The 24,408-nt window shown below is 38.0% G+C and overlaps 1 protein-coding gene across 1 annotated transcript in view; it reads left to right on the top strand.

Annotated features, from left to right (window-relative positions):
• The window catches only part of KPNA3 (karyopherin subunit alpha 3), a 102,011-nt gene extending 83,007 nt beyond the window's left edge, over window positions 1-19,004 (top strand). The window contains exons 11-17 of the mRNA XM_032874097.1: window positions 7,542-7,673; window positions 8,656-8,784; window positions 11,394-11,498; window positions 11,596-11,667; window positions 11,819-11,981; window positions 13,821-13,915; window positions 16,430-19,004. Coding sequence (XP_032729988.1) covers window positions 7,542-7,673; window positions 8,656-8,784; window positions 11,394-11,498; window positions 11,596-11,667; window positions 11,819-11,981; window positions 13,821-13,915; window positions 16,430-16,528 — 795 coding nt within the window. The 3' untranslated portion in view covers window positions 16,529-19,004. The remainder of the gene's footprint in view (window positions 1-7,541; window positions 7,674-8,655; window positions 8,785-11,393; window positions 11,499-11,595; window positions 11,668-11,818; window positions 11,982-13,820; window positions 13,916-16,429) is intronic.
• The last annotated feature ends 5,404 nt before the right edge of the window (window positions 19,005-24,408 follow it).

Raw genomic sequence — 24,408 nt, 5'->3', positions numbered from 1 at the left:
TATATATATATAAATATTTATACTGTATATATATATATATTTCTTACTATTTCACAAGATTAAAATCAACAAAGGCAGAGGGCAGAGTTTAGGAGAAGCCAGTTACAAGCTTCCAGTTCTCCTCTCCCAGTAGAGTTGTAAGGACAGTGCTTTATTTTCCCAGCAACCATGAGTGACACATATGAACACATGAAATATTGCTAACCAGGAATCCCCTGAACTGCGGTGTGCAGGGTATTTATTGGGGGGGTCAGTCATATAGGCATGGACAGCCTGCACGACTGTCCTTACCTACTGAGTCTCCATCCCCTCTGGAGGACAAACGGATACAGTGTCGCCCACAACTTCAAACTAAAAGAGATACTCAACATAAAATCACATCATTACATAAGCTAATTTTCCCAAGATCTCAGGTATACAGTGTAATCAGACAGGATAATCCAAGAGTGCAGAGGTTATCTCAAAGGAGCTAATCAAGGGCAGGTCCTTCTTTGGAATGTGTAGGATGTGAGCACCCCTAGTCTTCTAAGTTACCCATTGCTGCATATAAGGATAAAGTATAAGTACACGCTTGTAACCCAAGTTGGCTCTAGTTGGCTCTGAAGCATGTGTGAATTTGACATTCCGTAGACATTCCACGGATACCTAATCTTCTAGGAAATGCTGTACATGTTAATAGCAGTCTTCTGTAACAGTGCCTAACAGGACATTTTTTGTTAGCACATTTATTGGAGGTGACATAGATCAGTGAAGGTCTTGGAGCTGAGCTTATTCTTATTGGAAGACTTCGAGTTGCTGGAGATTTTCGTTTGGTTCATATGCCAGTTTTCAAAATTATTATCTCAGAACATTAACCATGTAGAGTTGTCAGTCTTTTGCGTGTGTGCATATATGCCCTCTATTGTGTGTCTAGAGATCAGCTTTTTAGCAGTCTTCAAGTATCTGATATACTAGCTGAAGTATAAACTTTTAAAGCTTTCTAGCAGAGAAAAAACAGGTATGCATAGTGAAAAATAATTAAAGTAGCCCAGGATTACTGAAGACTTTGTTGGCACATCATTAATCAAATGATTAGCTGGAAGAATATACTCATTGACTATTAGTCACTGTAAAACCCAGATAGTTTAGCATTGAAATCAAGAAAAAGGGAAAACCGAGAAAAAAGAATAGTAGGGGGGAAGGTATAAAATAACAGAAGCAGCTTACATGGGAAAAGGCAACAAAAAGTAAAATTACAAGCATCAGAGACATAGAACACTCGCTGTTAGCCTGATAATGGAGATGGAAAAAAGCAAACTTTGATGAAAACAGAAGAAGCTAGAGTGGCCTGATAATCGTGTGCTGTGAATTTTAAAGTTTTTAGAACTCTTTTAATACAGAATTTTCGGGGGCACTTTGGTGGCTCAGTTGGTTAAGCGTCCCAACCCTTGATTTTGGCTCAGGTTGTGTTCTCAGGGTCCTGAGATCGAGTTTTGCTTCAGGTGCTGCACTGGGTGTGGAACCTGCTTAAGATTCTCACTCGCTCTCCCTCTGCCCTTCCTCTTGCTCCTGCACATCGGTGCGCACTTGTGTGCTCTCTCTCTCTTTTCAAAAGTTAAATACAAAAATTTTTTTACATAAAATGAAATTTTCAGTGAAGACCCAATTATATTACCAAACAAAATTAAAGAGAGACTGGAAGTGTCTGCAGTTTCAGGAGGCCTAGGACTTAGCTGTAACTTACCTTACCCTACCAGTTTTTCAGATATTGTTGTGAAGATCCCACTGAAAACTATTAATTGACCTCAGCTTAGAAACCGTAAATATTTCATTTTTCTAGGTATCTGAATATTAGAAAAAAGTGGTCTTCTACCAGTAGTATGTGCCACATGATGGAGAAAAAGGTTACATTTTATTTAACAGCCTCCTAAAATACAGGCCAAGGCAACCAGTTTTGTGAACATGATTTATTCAAACACACCATTATGGATAGGTATGACTATTTCCTGAATTTTGCAACTATAAATAACATAGCATTAAATAATCCTGTGTATTTTCATATTATTGGAGATACTCTTGAGGATAAATCCCTAGAAACAGGATTGCTAGATGAATGCATTATAATTTTGTTATATACTGCCCAAATTCCTTGTCTTAGAGGCTGTGCCATTTTGTATTATCCAACAGCATCATACAAAAGCCTTACAAATAGAACGTGATGTCACATTTTTTATTTTTGCCAGTCTGATAGGTAAAAAACTGTGTATCAGTTTTAATTTGCGTTTTTTTAAATAAGTGAAGTTGGACATGATTTCATGTATTTAAGGGCCATTTTTACATCTTTGCAAATAGCCTGTTTTCATTTATTGCCTGTTTTTCTATCAGATTTTTGTTCTTTTTCCTTAGCTTTCAAGAGTTCTTTATATATTAAGGATATTAGCTCTTTATTTTGTGATATATATTTCAGATATTTTCCTAATTTGTCTTTTGTCATTGATATATTTTGCTATGCAGACTTTTTGCTTTTTATGTAAACAAATTTATCAGTCTCTTCTTTTTGTTGAATCTAAATTTGTTTCCTATGTTAATAGATTTTTTTATTATGTTAAGCGAATATCCATAAAATCCTGTTATGAGTGTTGACATCAAGAATGGGTATTGAGGGGCACCTGGGTGGCTCAGTGGGTTAAAGCCTCTGCCTTCGGCTCAGGTCATGATCCCAGAGTCCTGGGATCGAGCCCCGCATCGGGCTCTCTCTGCCTGCCTCTCTGCCTAATTGTGATCTCTCTCTGTCAAATAAATAAATAAAAATCTTTTAAAAGAATGGGTATCAAGGGGCATCTGGGTGGCTCAGTCAGTTAAGTTTCTAACTCTTGATTTCTACTCTGGTCATGATCTCAGGGTTTTGAGACTGAGGTCTGAGTCAGACTCCCCACTGGGTATGGAGCCTGCCTGTTTCTCTCTTTCCCTCTCCCCCTCACGCCCCCTTAAAAGAAGGAATGGGTATTGAATTTTTCAGTGTCTGTGGAGGTAACCAGGGTTTTTCTCCTTAAATTGGTTAATGTGACATATTGATGATATTTCTAAAATTGAACCATCTTTGCATTTCTTTATTTTTTTAAATACTGATTGATTGATTTTAGGCAGCTGGGAGAACATGGTGGGGGAGGGACAGAGGGAGAGAGTGAGAGAGAAAATCCCAAGTGGACTCCCCACTGAGCATGGAGTGCCATGCAGGGCTTGATCTCATGACTGCAAGATCATGACCTGAGCTGAAACCAAGAGTCAGATGTTCAACCAACTGAGCCACCCAGGCAACCCTCTTCTTTGCATTTCTTAAATAATTCCACCTGATCATCATGCATTGCTTTCTTAGTGTGGTTTGGGATCCTGTTTGCTAATGTTTTATTTAGAATTTTTGTACCAGTATTCACGTAAGTGATACTGGTCTGCAGTTTGACTTTTGTGCTATCTTTATGAGGCATTAATATCATGTTTTTATTGCTTTTTTATTGAAGTTTAGGTATTAACATTATGGTTCTTTATTTTTTTATGCTCTAAAACAGTTTATATAACATTGGGTCTATCTGATCTTTGAAGAATGGTAGTGTTGCCGTTGAAACTTTTGGGTCTTAGTACTTTGTGGGGTTAATTCCTTGATGATTTTCTTTGTCTTTGCTATGGAAATTATCTTGCTTAAACTGTCTATCTTTTCTGAGGTCAATTTTTTGTAAACTGTTATCCTAGGAAATTAATTCATTTCATCTAGATTTTTAATTTTACTTCCATCCACTATTTACTGTTCTTTTATTTTTAGCCTTTTTGAATTACTTAATTTTAGATGTGTCTCTTGTACACAGCATAGAACTGGGTTCTGTTTTGGGAGCCAATTTAAGAATCTTTTTATTGTTTATAGGTGAGTTAATCCTATTCATATTGTTTGATATGTTTAGTTTCAACTCTGTCACATTATTTTTTATAGTATTTTATGTGTGTTTTATTTTCTATTTAGTGTGCTTTTTTTTCTTATTTTAGTATTTAGAAAACTTTGTTTTTGTTCTAATGTTACCTTTATACTTAGACCTTTAAAATGCCCTTTTCTTCTACTATCTGATTTGACAGTTTTTGGTGGGTTTTTGTTGTTGTTGTTGTTGTTGTTTTTAAAGATTGTATTTATCTATTTGACAGAGATCACAGGTAGGCAGAGAGAGAAGAAGGGAAGCAGGCTCCCTGCTGAGCAGAAAGCCCGACTCGGGGCTCGATCCCAGGACCCTGGGATCATGACCTGAGCTGAAGGTAGAGGCTTTAACCCACTGAGCCACCCAGGAGCCCCTGATTTGACACTTTTAAATAGTATTTTTTGACTCCTGCCTAATACCTATACAATAATTGAAGATTATTCTGATTTGAAGAAAGCTTATTCTGCTTTCTTTTCTCTTGCCTCATCCTCCCCTTTTTTTTTTTTTTAAGATTTTTTTTTTTTTTTTAATCTGACAGAGAGAGATCACAAGCAGGCAGAGAGAGAGGAAGGGAAACAGGCCCCCTGCTGAGCAGAGAGCCCGATGCGGGGCTCGATCCCAGGACCCCGGGATCATGACCTGAGCCGAAGGCAGGGGCTTAAACCACTGAGCCACCCAGGTGCCCCGATCCTCCCCTTTTTGAATCTGCTTATCTTTTGCCAAATTTAGGAAATTTTATGCCATTATTTCTTTAAATATTTTTCAGCTCCACTTCTTTTGGGACTCTTTTTTTTTTTCTTTTTAAGCTACATTTATTCAGGTCATGATCAGACTATTACATTTAGCAATCAGCAGCATGGGTGCAGAAAAAAAAACAAACTACATTAAAACCCTCTGTTGGAATGCATTATGATTTCCACAGAACAGAAACTACAATAACCTGTTATATAATTAGTCACAAATACAGTCCTCGAGTTTTTTGCCCTTGCACCTGAGTATTGTCTAAAATGGGTCTTTTTTGTAGCAGCTAGGCCCTGCCACCACTGTACTTGGGTGAGTTCACAAATCTGTGTAACCTGTAGCTTCCCTGTCATTTCTCTGGCTCTCCTCTCCTGCTAAGCTTTGTTTCCTGGCAGTTATTAAAACCTTCTGCCACTGCCGTAGCTACTACTCCTGCTGGAACCACCATAGCCACCTTGGTTTCATGGTTTGGCAGAGTATTGGCCTCCACCAGCATAGGGGCCGGCTTCTGCCTCCAAAATTTCCTCCTTTCATGGGTCCAAAATTTGAGGATTGATTGTTGTAATTGCCAAAATCATTCTAGCTTCCGCCACCTCCATAGTTGCTTCCATCGTTACCAAATCGGTTATAGCCATCACCACTGCCACCATATCCACCACCACCTTGACTGCCACCAAAGCCACCTTGACCACTGAAGTTCCCTCCACTACCAAAGTTGTCATTCCCACCAAAACCATCTTCACCTTACTTCACAGTTGTAGCCATTGACAGTATGGTATTTTTGAATGACAGTCTTGTCTACAGAGTCATGGTCATTAAATGTTACAAAAGCAAAACACCTCTTTTTGCCACTGCCTCGGGTCAGTCATGATCTCGGTCACTTCAATTTTCCCATACTGTTCAAAAGAATCTCTTAGATGATATTCTTCAGTGTCTTCTTTAATGCCATCAACAAAAATCTTTTTCACAGTTTAGTGGGCACCGGGTCTTTGAGAATCTTGAGACAGCCCTCTTTGTTTCCACAACTCTTCCATCCACCATGTGTGGCCTTGTGTTCATGGCTGCATCCACCTTCTCCCCAGGGGCATATGTGACAAACCCAAAGCCTCTGGAGCACGTGGTGTTTGGATCTCTCAACACCACAGAGTCCGTAAGCGTTCCCCATTGCTCAGAATGGCTCCTCAAACTCATTGGTTATTTGAAAGCTCAAACCTCCAATGAAGAACTTCCACAGCTATTCAGGCTCTTTGGGAGGCTCTGACTTAGACATGATGGTAGTGGGAAGGGAACTTTAATGATGCTTACTCGGTGGCGCCCACCGGCAGAAAGTTCTCTTGGGTCTCTTGATGGCACAATGTTCGATCTTTTGTTACTGCTCTACAACGCTCATGAAGTTTGTTTTTCCTGTTACTCAGATTGGGTGATTTGTATTGATCTATCTTTGAATTTGTTGTTTTTTTTTCCTTTTCTCCATTTTACTAGTGAGTCATTCCAGTGAGTTTTAAGTTTGGATTACTGATTTTTTCAGCTTAAAATTTTCTGTTTGAGTCTTCCTTATATCTTTTATTTCTTTGCTAAGATTTCCTATATTTGTTTGTTTTAAATATATTTGTAATTGCTCACTGATGTATTTTTATGATAGTTCTTTGAAAATCTTTGTCAGATAATTTCAGTATCTGTGTCATATCGGTATTGACATCTCTTGACTGTCTTTTCCTTTTGAGTTGAGATGTTCCTGGTTCTTGGTATGACAATGTAAGCCTGCACATTTTGGGTGTTATGTTGTACGACTCTGGTTTCTGTATAAATCTTATTACCTGTTACTGCCAGACTGAGTAGTAGACAGGCTTTGCCCATACACACAACATCTGCAGACACCCTTCAGTAGGGTGGCCTCAGTGCTGGGTGGAATTGTAGGTGCGTTCAGCTCTCAGGCATAGCTCCCTTCTGGCCTTCCATTTTTGAAGTTGCAATATTTCTATTTTTGCAGAACATACACCATTTGTAAATTATTCTTCCACTCCAGTCCCATGTTTATTTTAGTCTGTGATTTACAATGAAATATTTCTTCAGGCATCTCTTAGTTGAATGAAGCTCATCCTCTTGTATAGAAGGCATCAGCATATTTTTCTGAGAAGGACAGATAGTAAATATCAGAGGTTCTTGGTCTCTGTCCCACTAGTGTGACATAGTTTTACCTAGGATATGTTGCTTTTAAACACTTAACTCTCTTTCCCTCGTCTCTTCTCTGAAATCTTACATAGGCGTGGGGCAGGAGGCCCAAACAAAAACTAGATTTTAATTTTTTCTTTTCTTACAGGTAATTTGAAATTTGTAGTATTCTCTGACTCCTAGTAAAGCTGAAGGTGTGGACTGTATTTGTTTGTATGTTTTTAAGATTTCATTATTTATTGAGAGAGAGATGGAGCATGCAAGCAGGGGGAAGAGGCAGAGGGAGAAGCAGACTCTCCACTAAGTAGGGAGCCTGATGTGGGGCTCAATCCCAGGGGTCTGAGATCATGACCTGAGCTGAGGGCAGATTCTTATCCAACTCGGACGCCTAGGTGACCCCACCCAGGCGCCCCTCTGCCTGTTTTCCAATTCATCTGTCTGATATATAAATGCAGAAGTTAGTGTAGACGTTGTCTCAGACTTGTCTCATTTTTGTGGAGAATGGTCTGAGGTAGGCATTGAGAGAGTTCTCTGCTGCTTAGTAGATTTATCAGGTAAGCAGATACTTTTGCCACCAAACTAAAAAATAAAGTGTAATTACTTTTTATGTTACCACCTCTAAGGTTTGCTAATGTATTTTAAGCATTCAAACAAATACCTAAACTGGTAATTCTTTTTTACTTTCTGTAGATTCTTGTAGATACTGTTTGGGCTCTGTCATACCTGACAGATGGAGGTAATGAGCAGATACAGATGGTTATCGATTCAGGGGTTGTGCCATTTCTTGTGCCCCTTCTGAGCCACCAGGAAGTGAAAGTTCAAGTAAGTATCTTATTTTTCTTACTTGTATAGAATTGTGTTTGCTATATAACCTGTTAACTTGAACAACCAGGCTCCCGTTCTGTCTTCCATATTTCTGTATAAGATATGTACAAGATATGCACATATCTTCCGTATTTCTTCTCTGTTTTACTGAACCTGATTTTGTTGGTTTCCAAATCTTTATCTCACCCAAATTCTTTGCAGAGTTTCAGATTGACAATAGCCAATTGTGCTCGAGGTCTTAGCTCCCCTAAGAACTACCTTCAAGCATTCCATTGCCATTTTAACCAGACAAAATTAAAATGTATCATCTTCTCCCACAAACCTGCTCCTCTTTTTATATCCCCTTTCAGTAGACCACATAGTCCAAGCTTGAAACCTTGATGCCTCCTTTCATTTCCCCTCCATACAGAGTCCTGTTAATTCTTATTTTATAGCTTTCAAATCTGTCTGCCCCTTATCTATCTAGAGCCACTGATTTAGTTCAAGACTCTTTTTTCCCCCACCAGATAATTGCAACAGCATCCTAACTGCATTTCCTTCTCTCTCATTTCTCCTCACTCTAATTAGGGGTGGGTACCTGATAGAGATATTCATTCCACTTCTGCCAAAGTGACTGTCTAGATGGAAATATGTGCCCATTACAGGCCTTTATTAAAATATTTCTGTGGTACTAATTAAGTAATAATTTAAAAAATAGCTGCTGTTAAAATGAAACTTTACTTTTTAAATTGTCATTTCTTGTTAGTATTTGAATCTTTTCAGCAGTTTTTCACACAATTTTTCTATATATTTCCATTTTTTACAAGACTTGTTTAAAATTCAAAATTGCCTCTCAGTTCTATATAGTACTTTGTCTAAGAATACATTAAGTGCCAATCATTTACCCCTTGCATTTTTAAATTTTCTCAGGATTGTGAAAAATAGAGAATCCGCTTCATTATAAACAAATAAATTTATAGTGTTTTTTATCCCCGCCTAGACAGCAGCACTCAGAGCAGTTGGCAACATAGTGACTGGTACTGATGAGCAGACCCAGGTTGTTCTCAACTGCGATGTCCTGTCACACTTCCCCAATCTCTTATCACACCCAAAAGAGAAGATAAATAAGGTAAGGCATATAATTGCCTCACTGGTTCATTTCTTTCTCTCTGTATATTTCATTTTTAACTGTCCCCTTGTTTCTGTTGCTGTGTGTTTGATCATGATTGTCTTCAATACCACTATAGTTAAGATGAGAATTATTTCAAATCACCTCTGTAGTTATTTTGTTATAAGTGCTCCCCTGATAAAATAACCAGTGTTTTTATTAAAATAGATTGGGCAGTAGCAAGAGTCAGTAAAGTAGTAGCCACTAAGCGAGAATACATACAAAATCTCTCATTGGATGACTGGTATCTTTTATAAAAAGAGAGATCCTAATTTAATCTCCCTGTGAAATTAGGTTGGACCAAAAGAGGCAGTGCTTAAGTTAAAGGATCAAAAAAGTCTTTTTTAAAATTTCAGAGTTGAAATACAAACTTAATTGTTAATTGTTAAATAATATACTTAAGTACTTAAATCCTTTTATGTCTGCCTTGTTTCACATTGCATAATTTTTTTAAGGTCCATCCATGTTGGAGCATGTATCAGAACTTCGTTTCTTTTTATAGCTGAACAAATATTCCACTGTACATACATATATATCACATTCTGTTTATCCATTCATCTGTTGATGGACACTTGGAGTTTTTCTACCTTTTGGCTGTTGTGAATAATGTTGCAATGAACACTGGCAAGCAAGTGTCTATTTGGGTCCCTGCTTTCAGTTCTCTTGGGTATATATCTAGGAGTAGAACTGCCCAGTCATATGGTAATTCTATGTTTAGCTTTTTGAGGAACTGCCAAATTGTTTTCCATAGCAGCTGTACCATTTTACGTTTCCACAAGCACTGTATGAGGGTTCCAATTCCTTTTTTTAAATTATTATTATAGCCACCCTAGTAGCTGTGAAATGATGTCTTGTGGTTTTGATTTGCATTTAGTCTAATGTAGTTTTATCTTCCTGAAATGCCACCATCCCCAAAACCAACATTACTGATCATTTCTTCTGTGTCATAGCTATATTTATATGGTTACCCAACTATAATTTGACAGTTGGATTCTTAAGAAAAGTATGTTGTCAAAAAGTGTATTTTATGAATACATTTGTTCCAATGAAGGGAAAGAAGCCAGAGTCTTTTAGACTCTGGGCCAGTTATTTTTACTGTAGAAATTTCAATAATATAGGTAATTTTTACAGCTAAAATGTATTCCATAATTGGAAACAGAGCTGAGAAGTGAGGAAGCCGGACAGAAGTGGGTGCAGAGAAGTTCTGGCCTGTGATCGATATGCTCTAAGTGAAGGTATCATGGGGGAAAGAAAAATGGTTCATATAGTTACCTACTCAGCCTCAGCAGCCAGTTAGTCTCCTCCGAAGTTTTTCAACTTGAGCATTTGTGTTATTTGCACTTGGGATCATCATGGGACCCTCATGGTGGAATAAAACTCTATTGTATTCCCTCAACATTTTTTTAAAAAGATTTGTTTATTTGAGAGAGCACACACTAGTGAGTGCAGTGTGGTGGCAGCGGGGGCGTGAGAGGCCAAGGGAGGGAGAGAATCCCAAACAGACTCCCCACTGAGTGCAGAGCCTAACATGGGGCTCAATCCCAGGACCCTGAAATCATGACCTGAGCCCAAATCAAGAGTCAGACACCTAACCAACTAAGCCACCCAGGTGCCCCATATTCCCTCAGCATTTTAGTTTGAAATTTTTCAAACCTATGGGAAATTTGTAAGAATAGTATCCCATGTACTCTAAACACTGATTTACCAGTCCTTAACATCTTACCACAATTGGATGGCAAAATATTTATAGTGAACTTTTTTAATTGTTGAGGAAGAGACAACATTTGACACTGAAATTGAAATAGAGCCTGCTGGTTTGTGACTTACAAATTCTTTAAGGTTATAATAAAATTTGTTATATAGACCCATTCCAGACTAATCAGGTACTTAATTTCTAAATATGTCTCCCAAGTAAATATTTTTATAATAAAACAATTCTCCTTTCCTAGAAGTTTTAACAGACTATTAGGAAATTGAGTCTTTTATTTATTTCTGTCCTTATCTTTTTAGAGGGACCTTAAGCACCAAAAATGTAAGCTGCATGAGTTAGGGTTTTTGTTTGTTTTGTTCAGTGCCATATTACCATTGTCTAAAATAGTGGTCTGTGGAGCGCCTGAGTGGCTCAGTGGGTTAAGCTTCTGCCTTCTGCTCAGGTCATGGTCTCAGGGTCCTGGGATTGAGTCCTGTGTCGGGCTCTCTGCTCAGCAGGGAGCTTGCTTCCCCCTCTTCCTCTGCCTGCCTCTCTGCCTACTTGTGCTCTCTCTCTCTCTCTGTCAAATAAATAAATAAAATCTTTAAAAATAAAATAAAATAATTGGCCTAGCTTTTATAGGCATATTGGATAGATAAATGCTAGGTTATTGGGGTCCAAATATTATGGGTAGAAGTTTGGTTTATAACTTGTTTAAAATGAGAGATTATGTGTCACCTATTTGCTTTTTGGATATATTCCTCCTAATGGAACTCAAGTGATTTTGTTATAGTATATGTAAACTACATTAAAATAAAAATATAAATGCATTAAAAATAATTTTTCAAACAAAGGTACCTCGTATTTTGTTCAATTTTAGGAAGCAGTGTGGTTCCTTTCCAACATAACAGCAGGCAACCAGCAACAAGTTCAAGCTGTAATAGATGCGGGATTAATTCCTATGATTATTCATCAGCTTGCTAAGGTCAGTGGTATTATAAGTTTATCATGTACATTAATATATTATAACTAAGATTTTTCACATAAAGAATTCATGTAATCATTTCTTTTTTAACCTTCAGGGGGACTTTGGAACACAAAAAGAAGCTGCTTGGGCAATTAGCAACCTAACGATAAGTGGCAGAAAAGATCAAGTGAGTATGGAGAAACTGTTAGGATTGTTAATACTGAAAAGTATACTGCTCTTTTATGTTTAGGAGCTGCGGATTGTTTGTAAGTCCTGTGCTCTGTTCTTTTGGGGGAAAAGATAATTATATGAATAAAAATATTTCCTTTGTTGCCTAGGTTGAGTACCTTGTACAGCAGAATGTAATACCACCATTCTGTAATTTACTGTCTGTGAAAGATTCTCAAGTTGTTCAGGTGGTCCTCGATGGTCTGAAAAACATTCTGATAATGGCTGGTGATGAAGCAAGCACAATAGCTGAAATCATAGAAGAATGTGGAGGTAAGAGTGGATTGAAGAAAAATAGTTGAGCACTGGAATGCTGAAACAGTAGTCCTTTAAAGACAGCTAATTAGGAAGATAACTGTCAGGAAACACTGCCATTCCATCATCAAAGTATGTTGCTGTCCTTTGTTGCCATGTTAGTATTCCAGGAAGATTTTCCAGCAAGTGTTAATCCATACTTTGGAAAAACTGGTTGTGAAGGTCACTCTGTGCCTTCCTAGAGGTTTATGTTGCTTTTTAGGTAACATAAATATTTCTCTTGAAGCCATAGTGCCTGAGAGCAAATTGAAAGCTGGAGAACCACTATAGCAGAGAAACTTACAAGCTTTGTTAAACTTAGAGTCGGCCACAGTAAAACACTTCTTTCATGTTACACCTAATATCATGTGATTCTGTGGACCGTACTTTGTGAAATACTGTTCCATGTTGTTGGCAAAGGTTAATGATTCCAGAGTCGTCTAGATATTTTATTTCGGCCTTAGATTGCTAGAGCTGCGTGCTGAACTTACTACCACAGAAGTTACTTCAACATTTTAATGAGAAAACTGTGATGTCAAATACTATATTAATTATTTCTCTGGTAATGACCTATGAAATATATTTTTAAAAAGTTTTATTTTTAAAGGTACCTGTTCATTATGTACTAAATTGCCCAAACCTTAAATTAACTCATTCTGTTGTGATGTTTTATTTTCTATATCTTGTTATTACGTGTAGTTATACTACCCATTTTATTTTTTAAGAGAAAGCAAACGTAATAGCATCATAAAATATTCGGACTGAAAGTATTTTCTTAATAACAAGAAATTATCCTAGAGATGTTAAGGAGTTTAATCTATGGTCATAGAAGTAGATCTTCATACTATTAATTCACTGTTCATTCTGGTTTTAAGATATTTTGAGATAATTTGAAATTAGCATTGTAGTCTAATACAGAACAATTTACCTCCAGAGAGTTTAAACTGCAGAATTGTAACTCTTCAGCTTTTTATCAATATAGTTGTTTTGGTCTATGGGAGGTATAGTTATAGTTAGGATACACGTTTACTTAGTATTTTATAATTATATAAACAACTGTACATCCATTACCTTTGTCACTTATATTCCCATTTTTCTGGGTTTTATATTACTATATAAAGAAAAAATGCAACTATTTCAAAATAACCTAGCTAAAAAGACATTTCAAGGAAGAATACTGTTAAGGATTTAAATTTATAGACTTGTGCATCTGATGCATGGAGTAAATATATTGAGAATAAAAATGAAAGCATTCTACAGTTCTGGAAAATTGTTTCCCAGTTTCATTATGGTTATAGGAGATAAGGACCCTATTTAATTACTTCAAAATTTAAAGCTTTGTCTTCTGTTTATATGAGTCAATCATGAAGTTTCTGAAAACTTGTTATATAAAAGTAATAACATTTGGAAAACAAAGGGAAAGTTAAAAATTACTATATGAGATAGTGTGCTTCCACTAAAACAGTCTGGGGAGGCCTTGGTTCAAGGTCTGTCACTAACTTGCCACGCATCTGGCAGTAAATCGCTTTACATCTCTGGACCATATAGCTTCCTTGTCTGTCAGATGGAGTGCTTAGGTGTTTTTTTAAACCTACTGCCTCAGATACAAGTGTACTTCAGGGGTTTGTAGAGAGGAAGAAATTAGTGAGATACAGGTCCTCCAACCAGAGCAGCTCAGAGTTTTATCTGTTTTTTAGAAAACTGTTATCTTTGGAGAGTGGTGGGAACGTGTTCTGAGTTCTTTCAGATTTTCCGTGGTGAAAATGAACAGTTTTTATTTGTGTCTGCTTAATTATTAAATATTTTTGTTTTTATCAGGCTTGGAGAAAATTGAAGTTTTACAGCAACATGAAAATGAAGACATATATAAATTAGCATTTGAAATCATAGATCAGTATTTCTCTGGTGATGATGTAAGTATGCATTATGCCTGGATGTACATTAAAACCTATACATACTGTAAGTTTGCTAAGAATTTTCCTTTTATCATTAATACGACAAGTTTATATTTCTATCAGATACTCTTGAGGTGGCATTCTCTAGTTATTTTTAATAATCTAAATTTTAAGAAATTAATGATTGTTTTCCATCACTGAGTTTTTTTTAATTTTTATTTTATTTTTAAGATTTTATTTATTTGACAGAGAGTGCAAAAGGGGGGAGGGCCAGGGAGAGTGGAGAAGCAGACTCCCCACTGAGCAGGGAGCCTGACTCACAGCTCAATCCCAGGACTCCAGGATCATGACCTGAGCCAAAGGCAGATGCTTAACCAACTGAGCCACCCAGAAGCCCATCAGTCAGCTTTAAAAAAAAAAACAAAACTGAGTTTGAAACATCATTACAAGGTAAAAATACAAAAATAGGTCTTTGAGGGGCACCTGGCTGGCCCAGTCGGTAAATCATGAGACACTTGATCTCAGGGTTGAAAGTTTGAGCCCCATAAAGATTACTTAACAAAAAAACAAAAAAAACACTTCTTGTTGCATTTGTAATCTGTTAAATGGGAAGAAATAGTACAGTTGACTCTTGAACAAGTGTTTGAACTGCACAGGTCCACTTATAGGTAGTTTTTCTTTGGTTTTTGGTTTTTGGTTTTTTTTTTAAGATTTTATTTATTTATTTGACAGACAGAGATCACAAGGAGGCAGAGGGGCAGGTAGAGAGAGAGAGAGAGGAGGAAGCAGGCTCCCTGCTAAGCAGAGAGCCCGATGTAGGGCTCGATTCCAGGACCCTGGGATCATGACCTGAGCCGAAGGCAGAGCTTTAACTCACTGAGCCATCCAGGCGCCCCTGGTTTTTGTTTTTTATGAATACAGTACAGTACTGTAAATGTATTTTCTGGAGTACTGGGTGACTCAGTCAGTTAAGCATCTGACCACCTCAGGTCATGATTTTAGGGTCCTGGGATCGAGCCCCGTGTGGGCCTCCCCACTCAGTGGGGAGTCTGCTTGTCCCTCTTCCTCTCCCCCTTCTCATGGTCTCTCTCTCTTTCTCTCTCTAAAATAAATAAATAAAATCTTTCCAAAAAATATATTTTCTCCTTCTTAGAATTTTCTTAGTAATATTTTCTTTTCTCTAGCATACTTCATTATAAAAATACAGTATATAGGGGCGCCTGGGTGGCTCAGTGGGTTAAACGTCTACCTTCAGCTCAGGTCATGATCTCAGGGTCCTGGTATCAAGCCCCGCATCGGGCTCTCTGCTCAGCAGAGAGCCTGCTTCCCCCTCTCTCTTCTGCCTGTCTCTCTGCCTACTTGTGATCTCTGTCTGTCAAATAAATAAATAAAGGCTTTAAAAAAAATCCCTTTAAAAATACAGCATATAATACATATAATATACAAAATATGTGCTAATGAACTGTTTATGTTTATCAGTAAGGCTTCAGTCAACAACAGTAGGCTTTCCACAGTTAAATTTGGGGGAGTCAGAAGTTATACTTGGATTTTTGACTCTGCATTGGGGAGGGGTTGGTGCCCCTTGCCCCTGTATTGTTCAAGGGTCAACTATAATTATAGAAATGATGTGTGTTCAGATAGGTGAAATAAATCTACAGGTACAGAAGCTTAAGAATGGACTAAGGAGGGCGCCTGGGTGGCTCAGTGGGTTAAAGCCTCTGCCTTCGGCTCAGGTCATGATCCCAGGGTCCTGGGATCAAGCCCCACATCGGGCTCTCTGCTCAGCAGGGAGCCTGCTTCCCTTCCTCTCTCTCTCTCTGCCTGCCTCTCTACCTACTTGTGATCTCTGTCTGTCAAATAAATAAATAAAATCTTTAAAAAAAAAAAAAAAGAATGGACTAGGGATGGGGGGGGATAAAAAAATTGGAGCACTTTTTAAATGTGTGTTCAGTTTAATTAAATTGTTAAATTACTTGGGGCACCTGGGTAGCTCGGTTGGTTGAGTGTCCAGCTCTTGGACTCTTGATTTTGGCTCAGGTAATGAGATTGAGACCCCCTTTGGGCTTAGAAGTCAGCAGGGAGTCCTGCTGGAGATTTTCTATCCCTCTGCCCTCCCCTCCCCAACAGCTGGCACACCCGCACTCTCTCTAAAATAAATAAATCTTTAAAAAAAATAAATTGTTGGGGCACCTGGGTGGGTTAAAGCCTCTACCTTCGGCTCAGGTCATGATCCCAGGGTCCTGGGATCGAGCCCCGAATCGGGCTCTCTGCTTAGCAGGGAGCCTGCTTCCTCCTCTCTCTCTCTCTCTTTGCCTGCCTTTCTGCCTCCTTGTGACCTCTGTCTGTCAAGTAAATAAAATCTTTTAAAATAAGTAAATTGTTAAATTTCTTAATATTATTGATTTAAATATTTTTATTGATTGAAACATACAGAATGATTTTACAGCATTTGAATAGAACTCTCATAAGAAGTTCTACTTATACCGTAACATGTAGTATCTTAACATAATAAGGACTTTTTGTTTTTTATAGATTGATGAAGATCCTAGCCTCATTCCTGAAGCAACTCAAGGAGGTACTTACAATTTTGACCCAACAGCCAACCTTCAAACAAAAGAATTTAATTTTTAAGTTCAGTTGAGTGCAGCATCTTTCCCAATTCAATACGAAGCACCACCAGATGGCTACCAAACGACAAGAAGAAGAACAACAACAAAAGGCTCCAAAACACACATGTCTCTTCGTTTTGATGCTTCTAAAGCAAGCCATGTCTCAGTCACTTTGCAGTTGCCAAAAGTTACTATCACATGGACTGTAAATGCATATGCATGATTTCCTAAACTGTTTTAGAATTCTCCTTAACAATCTCAACTACCCTATTTTTCCCTGTTCCCTGGTGCCACATGCTGACAACTGCAGTCTCCAGTTTAGAATATTCCATAGTGGTGGCATGTCAGCTGCCCACTTGATATTCCTTTGGAAAATGGTGCGCTGTGGATCAAGACACTTTGGTATGATGCATATACACGTTGGAAGACTTTAAAGAGGTGCAGTCTGATCTGAGCCTCCATCATTGTCCTCCACAAACATATTTTCATATTCTTTATGTGGAAGAATAGATTTTAAAGTACAAGCCAAATGATTTTCATTGGTGGAACTGACACACAAAAAAGCAACTTAAAAAAAGAAACTTGGTTATTGATTAAACAGATAAGTTAAAAAAAAACTGTGCTTCATCTACCAGTAATTGATGTGTTTATTATCTGCCTCAGAAGCCAGGGTTGGAGGAAGAACTTTAGCTATGGATGGTAATGCTTTCGCCATTATACCTAATTTTTGAGAACAGCAAGCCCTATTTGACCACTCACTTCAGCCTGTGTGTTCCTGCTGTTTTGAAGTAATCAAATGCTGTGCATGGTATTTTACCTGAGCTGCAACCTGTTACGGACTTGAACTTCTGTTTAAGTTGAAAGCAAGAGTCCCTGACTATAAAGAAAAAAACAAATATAAAACAACAACAAAAAACAAAGGTCTGAAGTACCAATTGGTGATGTTTAAAAAAAAAAAAAAAAATCTTGCTTTCAGCTTTCAGGAGTTAATATTTTTTGTTTTAAATTGATAATTGGATATGGTTGATTTATATTGGGTTTAAACTGTGGAGCTTTCATGTTTACTGTAATTTAGTCTTAAAATATTTTTTACTTAGTAACCAGTGCTTTTGATAATGTGGTTGGCAACAAACCAGCAACTATTTAGAAGTGTTATAAAACTTCATTCTTTGAGTATTGGGAAAGTTAATTCAGATCCTACTCTAAAAGCATATTCATATATTAAAAGATTCAGACAAGGATCTGTGTAGAGGAATAATCTGCAGTTATTTGACATAAACCTGATTTGCAGTGATCTTTAAGCAATTCTGCAAAATTTGGTATTACTATGTAAAGTCCTTGCTTTCGGTAAATTGTCTGACCCAGTTATTAATGAAAGAATATGAATTTGAAAATTTTTAAACTGAATAATTTGTGCTGTCACAGAAATGGTTTTGTTGCTATTGTTTACTGGGTATAATTTCCCAATGCGTTGATGTGAAGGGATGGAAAAATCTAAACTAATCTAGTATCCGATGGGGGGTGTATTTACTGTGATGAAGAGGAGACAGATGTCATCAGAGCTTCGTGAATCAGCTGGGGTGTTTTCACTGATAAACAACACATAGCAGGTGTGCGTTCATGACAAACATATGTATCTGCCAAGGTGGAGCCACTTTAAAGAGCGAGTTTTGTCTTGTATCTAAAATGGATACAAGCGTATGTTTAAACTGCAAGATTTTTACTTGCTAGAGAATCTGTTTTAATATAGTGGTTTGGCCTCTGATTATTTATAGGTTTTATAAATTTTAGAATCAATTTCTCTTTAAGGTGGCTCAGATTTTTCAACTCTTGTGCACATAAAATTGAGTTGAAGTTCATTGTGCCTTTTTTCTTTATCCAAATTTTGAGTTAAAGCTTCATATGGTAACTGCATCCTGTTCAGACACTGTAGTCGAAACTTTTGAAACTATGTGGTGTTCACTAAAGGTAGGAATAACAAAGTCAAAGCTAATTAAGGTCACAAACTTCAGTGAAACCCTTAAAGTCCAAATCTTCTCGATATTGTGAATTGTACCCCTTCCAGTTTAGTTTCTTCTGGACTCTCCCTACTACTTACTGACAGTTACCTTTTAAATTTTGCACACATCGAGATTAAATTGGGCCTCTACTGTGCCGATTCCTATTTCCTCTTGTGTTTTAAGCGCGAACTAACATAAGACATTAGCATCAAGTAGTGCAGACATACGTATGCATTTGCTTGATTGAATTTGTTGTGACCTTATCAGTTTGGAATTGGAATTGCACCATTTCGTAGACAAAGGAAACTAAGTATATTGCTGCACTTTTAAGTTTTCAGAACAGTGTTGAAAAATTGCATTGTTTTTATTTTTTTTAAACTCAGTTAAAAAAAACTAAAACGTTCTTTCAAAAGAGGCATCTAAATGTGTTCCTAATTTTGTATATGGGCTTAGGTTTTGTAACCAATAAAAAAAGCTGCTATCAAATATGATAAAACATTGAAGAACTTATTTCTAAGAGTTTCTTAGTTTCATAGTTTTGTTTTCTGCATGGTTAAATTTAAATTTGGAACTATTTTTCAAACAACCACAACGGGAGGCAAGTCATGCTTTACTCTTTCATTGTATTTTAATTTCTCTCTTACATTATAACAAACCAGGACAATAACAGTGCTAGATTTCGGAGTATTTTGTGAAAAATAAGAAATGCCCAAATCTTTATTATTTCCTGACCTGCTCTAGCAGTACCACAAACCAGGTGGCTTCAAACAGGAGGAACTTACTGTTGTCCAGTTCTGGAGGCCAGAAGTTGGAAATCAGGTACAGGCTGGGACCCTCTCTGGAGGCTCTGGGGAGGACCCTTCTTTGTCTCTTCCCAGCTTCTGGGGTGCCGGGCAGTGCTGGGAGTTCCTCAGCTTGCAGTGGCATCCCTCCAGCCCCCACTGTCCTCCTCGTCACGTGGCCTTCTCCCTTGTGAACCTCAGGTTTAAATACCATGACTTAGGCCGTTTGAGAAAATGGTGTGATTATGACTTTCATGAACCAAACAGCAAAATCAAACTTTACGGCCTGTCTAATCCTTGAGAACAAGTAACTATGGAAGATAGGAAGTGAAGTAAACTTGGAAGTTTTAACCTGTGAGATAGAGGTTATGGCTCTAAATGAAATCTTGGATTAATTAAATGACAAAAGAACAACTGAACTTTTGAATATACAGATATTTTTACTTTAGTATAATGCCACTTCAAATTATTTTTGAAAGAAGTCAGTGTGTAAAGTAAATAAATGTGATAGTACTTCTGTGTCATCTTGCCATGATTTCCTTCAGAAGAGTTGTCCTTTTTAGAGGATTATTTAATTATTACAAGTGAAAATTTATGAATGTCAGTTGTCTTACAGCGATGGTTGGAACCCTAGTTGCACCAGGGGATTTCAATTAAATCTATTTGGAGAAAGGGAGTATAATTTCTGTACATTAAGCTTAAGCTGTAAGTCTTTAAGGCGTATAACCCAAGGAGTGTTCTATATAACCCACCATTCATTTGTCTGAAGTTTTAAAGGTATGCTTTATGGTGTGCATAAAGCTAAAAAGTAGTGCAAAAAGTACCATATAGAGGTAGACATGTATCTCTCTGTCCTGTGTATAGCTGGGGCTCAGTATTATATTAAGAGAAAGTGTTTGGGAAAAGGGTTTGAGAATGTAGCCTGTTTACCTCCTTTAACCGCCTTATTTGTCCCTGAAACTCCTCAACTAACTTTGACCTAAATCAGGGTTTCTCAGACCCCGCAATAGCGACATTTTAGGCTGGCTCATTCTTTGCTGTGGGCGGCTGTGCTTTGCACTGTAGGGTGTTCAGCAGCATCTTTAAGCTGTGCCCACTAAGTACCTCTGTATTCCCCAGTCGCCGTGACAACAAAAATGGTCTCCGGGCATTGCCAAATGTCCATCCCCTGGTAGCCAAATTTGCCTGGGTGCCTAAGACATGCCTTTTTGTTGTGTAAACAATCCCGACTTTGCTCAGACGCATCAGCTAAAAAGAGAGGAGACAAAAATAGGCCTTTTCTTCATTCTCCATTTTAGGAGAAATCAGAGCCAGACCTATCACCCACCTGTAGGAACTCCTCGTCGTACTGAGCCCCATCTATTGCAAAGGACTTAGGATAGAAATGGGAATATGGAGGAACTACTAACTTTCTTGAATTTATCCCGTGGCAAGAAAAAAAAAAAGTGTGTGAAACAAGCAAATGTGTTAATTGCCCACAATTTTCACAACACTGCCCTGTAGCAGTGTTTTTCAGACATTTTTAGTTGAGATATTTAAGTTCTCTGGGAAAGCTGGGGTGGGACCAGAAAATTACAGCATAGTCTGAAAAGCACTTCTTTGAAGCCCTGTGAGAGACTGGACCCATCAGGAAACCTACAAGTTTATTGAAAATGATCACAAGCAGTGGAACTATGAGTCATGCTATAAAGGACGTGTTCCCGCAGGGAACTTCTACAACATCCCTCTTCCTTACCCTAACAAAATTGCCATCCACCTTCTTGAGTCAGTCTCTTTTGTCAAACTGGTACCCAGAGATAAACGGGGACTTGTGCCAAGTAACGTGCAAATCCACAAGATAAACACATCTTCATGGGACAGCAGATTTACTTGATAAGTAGAGCAGTTTTACGGTTATACAAGTCTAAGTGTTACAGAGTAAAGGACACCTTTTCTGTGACATTTTAAAGATAAAATCAGATTTTTGAGGAAGGCTGTTTTATGGAAACATTCCTGCAGGAGTTGGAGAGTTTGAGAAGCAATGATGAAATGCTCTTATGAGACCCTATTTTACTTTGCGGAATAGCTTTTTAGCTGTTACCAACTCTTTTCTTAATACTGAACAAAAGGTACTGCTCTTAAATGACCATCTTTATAAATAAAGTTTGTGTTATTCCTCGTTACCAGAAGAGGCAGATCTGCATTTATCAGTTGTCTTCCTCAACCTGAACACCCTGTGCATTTCAGCCAACTATGTATAAAGTCATTCCTGGAACGGTTTCCTGTCACGTGCGTTCCAAAGACCCCCAAGAATAATTTGATGTGACCAGATTCTCAGTAAAATGGAATAGGAACATTCCATTATCTGGACACTTAATTCTATTAATGTGGAGGAGAGTTTTTCCATTATAATACCAGCTTCATCATAATTAGACTTGTGATCAAGTAGCAGTCTCAGCTCCCCTTGTCATCAGCTCTCTTTGACTCAGTAGTTAGCATTTACACTTTCAAACCTAAATATAAGAATTTGTAAATGCCATATTTCTGATTTCAGCCCAGATTCCTCATAATATCAGATTCTGTTTATATGTGTCCTTTCCATGTCTTCAGTCATGTAGGAAGCACCATGGTAAGTTAAAGGGTGTGAAAGAAAGCAAGTACAGGGGCACCTGGGTGGCTCAGTTAAGTGTCTGCCTTTGGCTTGGGTCATAATCCCGGGGTCCTGAGAACGAGCCCTGTTCCCCTCTTCTGCATGCTGCTCCCTCTGTGCTCTCTCTGTTAAATAAATAAAAACAAATCTTTAAGAAAATATATAACTAGAGCAAAAATAATGATGGGGAGCAGGATTACTAGGGACATGGGAGGGTCTAAAGAGGTTGGTAGGGGCCAGGTCCCACAGCTGGTAAGTCAGTCTAAGAACAATGGGCAATCATCATTACTCATTATCGTTATCATTCCACAAGAATGATGATAGAAGAATCATGTGTAGTAACAATCATTGGCTGATAAGGTAAGGATAGGAAATGTACTTGGGGTTAGTGATGTCTAGAGGTCACATTAGTGAGTGTGAAGCACTGAAGCAAGAGAGGGTGAACAGCTTGGTCCATGAAGTGGATGGGATCAAGAGGTACTTGGCAGCTAAAATAGGAGTTGGTGATGCCTTAGATCTGGAGTTTGAGGAGAGGGAAGTACTGTGGATGATTTATAGGTTTCTGGGTTGCAGTCACTGATGAGTGGAAGTAGCACAAGATAGGGAACACCAGTGTGTTCAGACTCAGACACGGAATAGAAGGTGATGAGTTCAGTTTGGGTTGTGTTAAGAAATCTAAATGACAGTCAAGTAGGGCAATAGGAAATATTGCTCTGGGGCTTGAGAGAGAGAGACAGTCAAGTAGGGCAGTAGGAAATATTGCTCTGGAGGAGAGAGCTGGGCTAGAGATTTGAATTCTCCGCCTCTTTTGGTGGTTATTAATGCAGGGGGTGATCATGAAACTGCCTGTGTCCAGCATTTGGAGTGAGAACAGGGCTTAGGGCAGCATTGTGGAATTCCAACATTGAATGGGCATATAGTGGAGGATGAGCTTTCAATGGGAACAGAAGGTATAGATAGGGAAGTAAAAAGTAAGTGCTGTGTGTTTCCTCAGAAAATAGAGAGAAAAGAGATTCCAGGGTCCTGTGATGCTGTTGAGAAGTAAAGTGAGGACAGGAAATGTCCTTTGGGTTAGTGATAACAGATGTCACCAGTCACCATAGTGTGTATCACTGAGACAAGGGAGGAAACTAGAGTAGGAAGGACTGAGGAGCAGGGACACAATATGGAGACATTAAATCTAATCAGGTTTTTATTTTGCTCCAAAGGGGAGGGCAGGGTCCCTAAAAGGTGATACAGGGAAATTGGTGGGGAAAATCCCATTGAGAAAGATGTTAACTCTACATGAGAAGAGTGATGAACAATTTTCTAAGTTACAGGAGAGAATCCAAAGCGTAGATGGCAAGATTGGATATACTCACTTTTTCAGTCAGCACTTACTTAATTGAGCAACTAGTATATGCCAAACTCTGTAACAGGTGACAGGGATGGAGCAGCCAAGAAGCCAAACACAGTCCCTGGCCATGTGGAACTTATACTCTAGTGGCAAGAGACTAGCAATAAATGCGTAAATAATATAATTTATCTGGTGTTAAATGCTATAAAAAATATTATATAGGGAGTAACCAGGGGAGAAAGTTCTTGAAATTGTGCTCAATGCCAGAAAGCATATTTTAAAATTATGGTAAGATACACATAACAAAATTTGCCATCTTAACCATATTTTAAGTGTATAGTTTGGTACTGTTAAGTAATATTCACATTGTTGTGCAATCATACTCCATAACTTTTTCATCTTGCAAAATTGAAACTCTACAAGCCATTAAACAACTCCTCTTTTTACCCTCCCCGAGCCCCTGGCATCTTCCATTCTATTTTCTGTTTCTAGGAATATGGCTACTTTAGATACCACATATAAATGAAATCATACCATTATTTCTCCTTTTGTGACTGGCTTATCTCAGCCTAACCCCCTCAAGATTTATCCATGTTGTAGCATGTGACGGGAGAGCTTTCCTTTTTATGGCTGAATAATATTCCATTGTATTTTAAAACAATACTTTTTTAGCCTAAGTACCCTAGTGATAATTAAGTATAAGTATTTAAAAATTCCTTTTTTTCTTTCTTTCTTTCTTTCTTTCTTTCAAGTCTGAAGCTCCAGTTTATCTGGGCATCCTGTATTTTATTTGGCTATCCAAAAGTGAAGACACAGACTTGGTCAATAAGGGTTACACTCTTCTTAAACTCTGACTCCGTTCTCCAGTGCTAAGTCTCTAAGTAACGGAGGCCTAAGAAAGGGAGCGAGGAGAAGGTTGAAAGCAAACAAGATGCTAGCAAATGCAGAAAGAAAACGTTAACGTGGTGATCAGCACAAAGTGGCACTTCTTTAGGGGAGAGCTATAACTGCCTAACAAGACGTCAGCGTGCAGGGTCAGAAAGCAAAGGTCTCGTGGGTTCCGGCTTCCATAGTCTCTGAGAGTCCGTATGCAAGTTGCTCTGAGGCTTTTTCATGTTTGTAAACGAGGAAAACATTGACCTCCTAGGGTTGTTG

Source organism: Lontra canadensis, unplaced genomic scaffold (assembly GCF_010015895.1).
Source record: "Lontra canadensis isolate GAN:19392208 unplaced genomic scaffold, GSC_riverotter_1.0 scaffold51, whole genome shotgun sequence".
Taxonomy (NCBI): domain Eukaryota; kingdom Metazoa; phylum Chordata; class Mammalia; order Carnivora; family Mustelidae; genus Lontra; species Lontra canadensis.
Note: the sequence above shows the minus strand (reverse complement) of the source record. Positions and strands in the feature narration are given on the sequence as shown.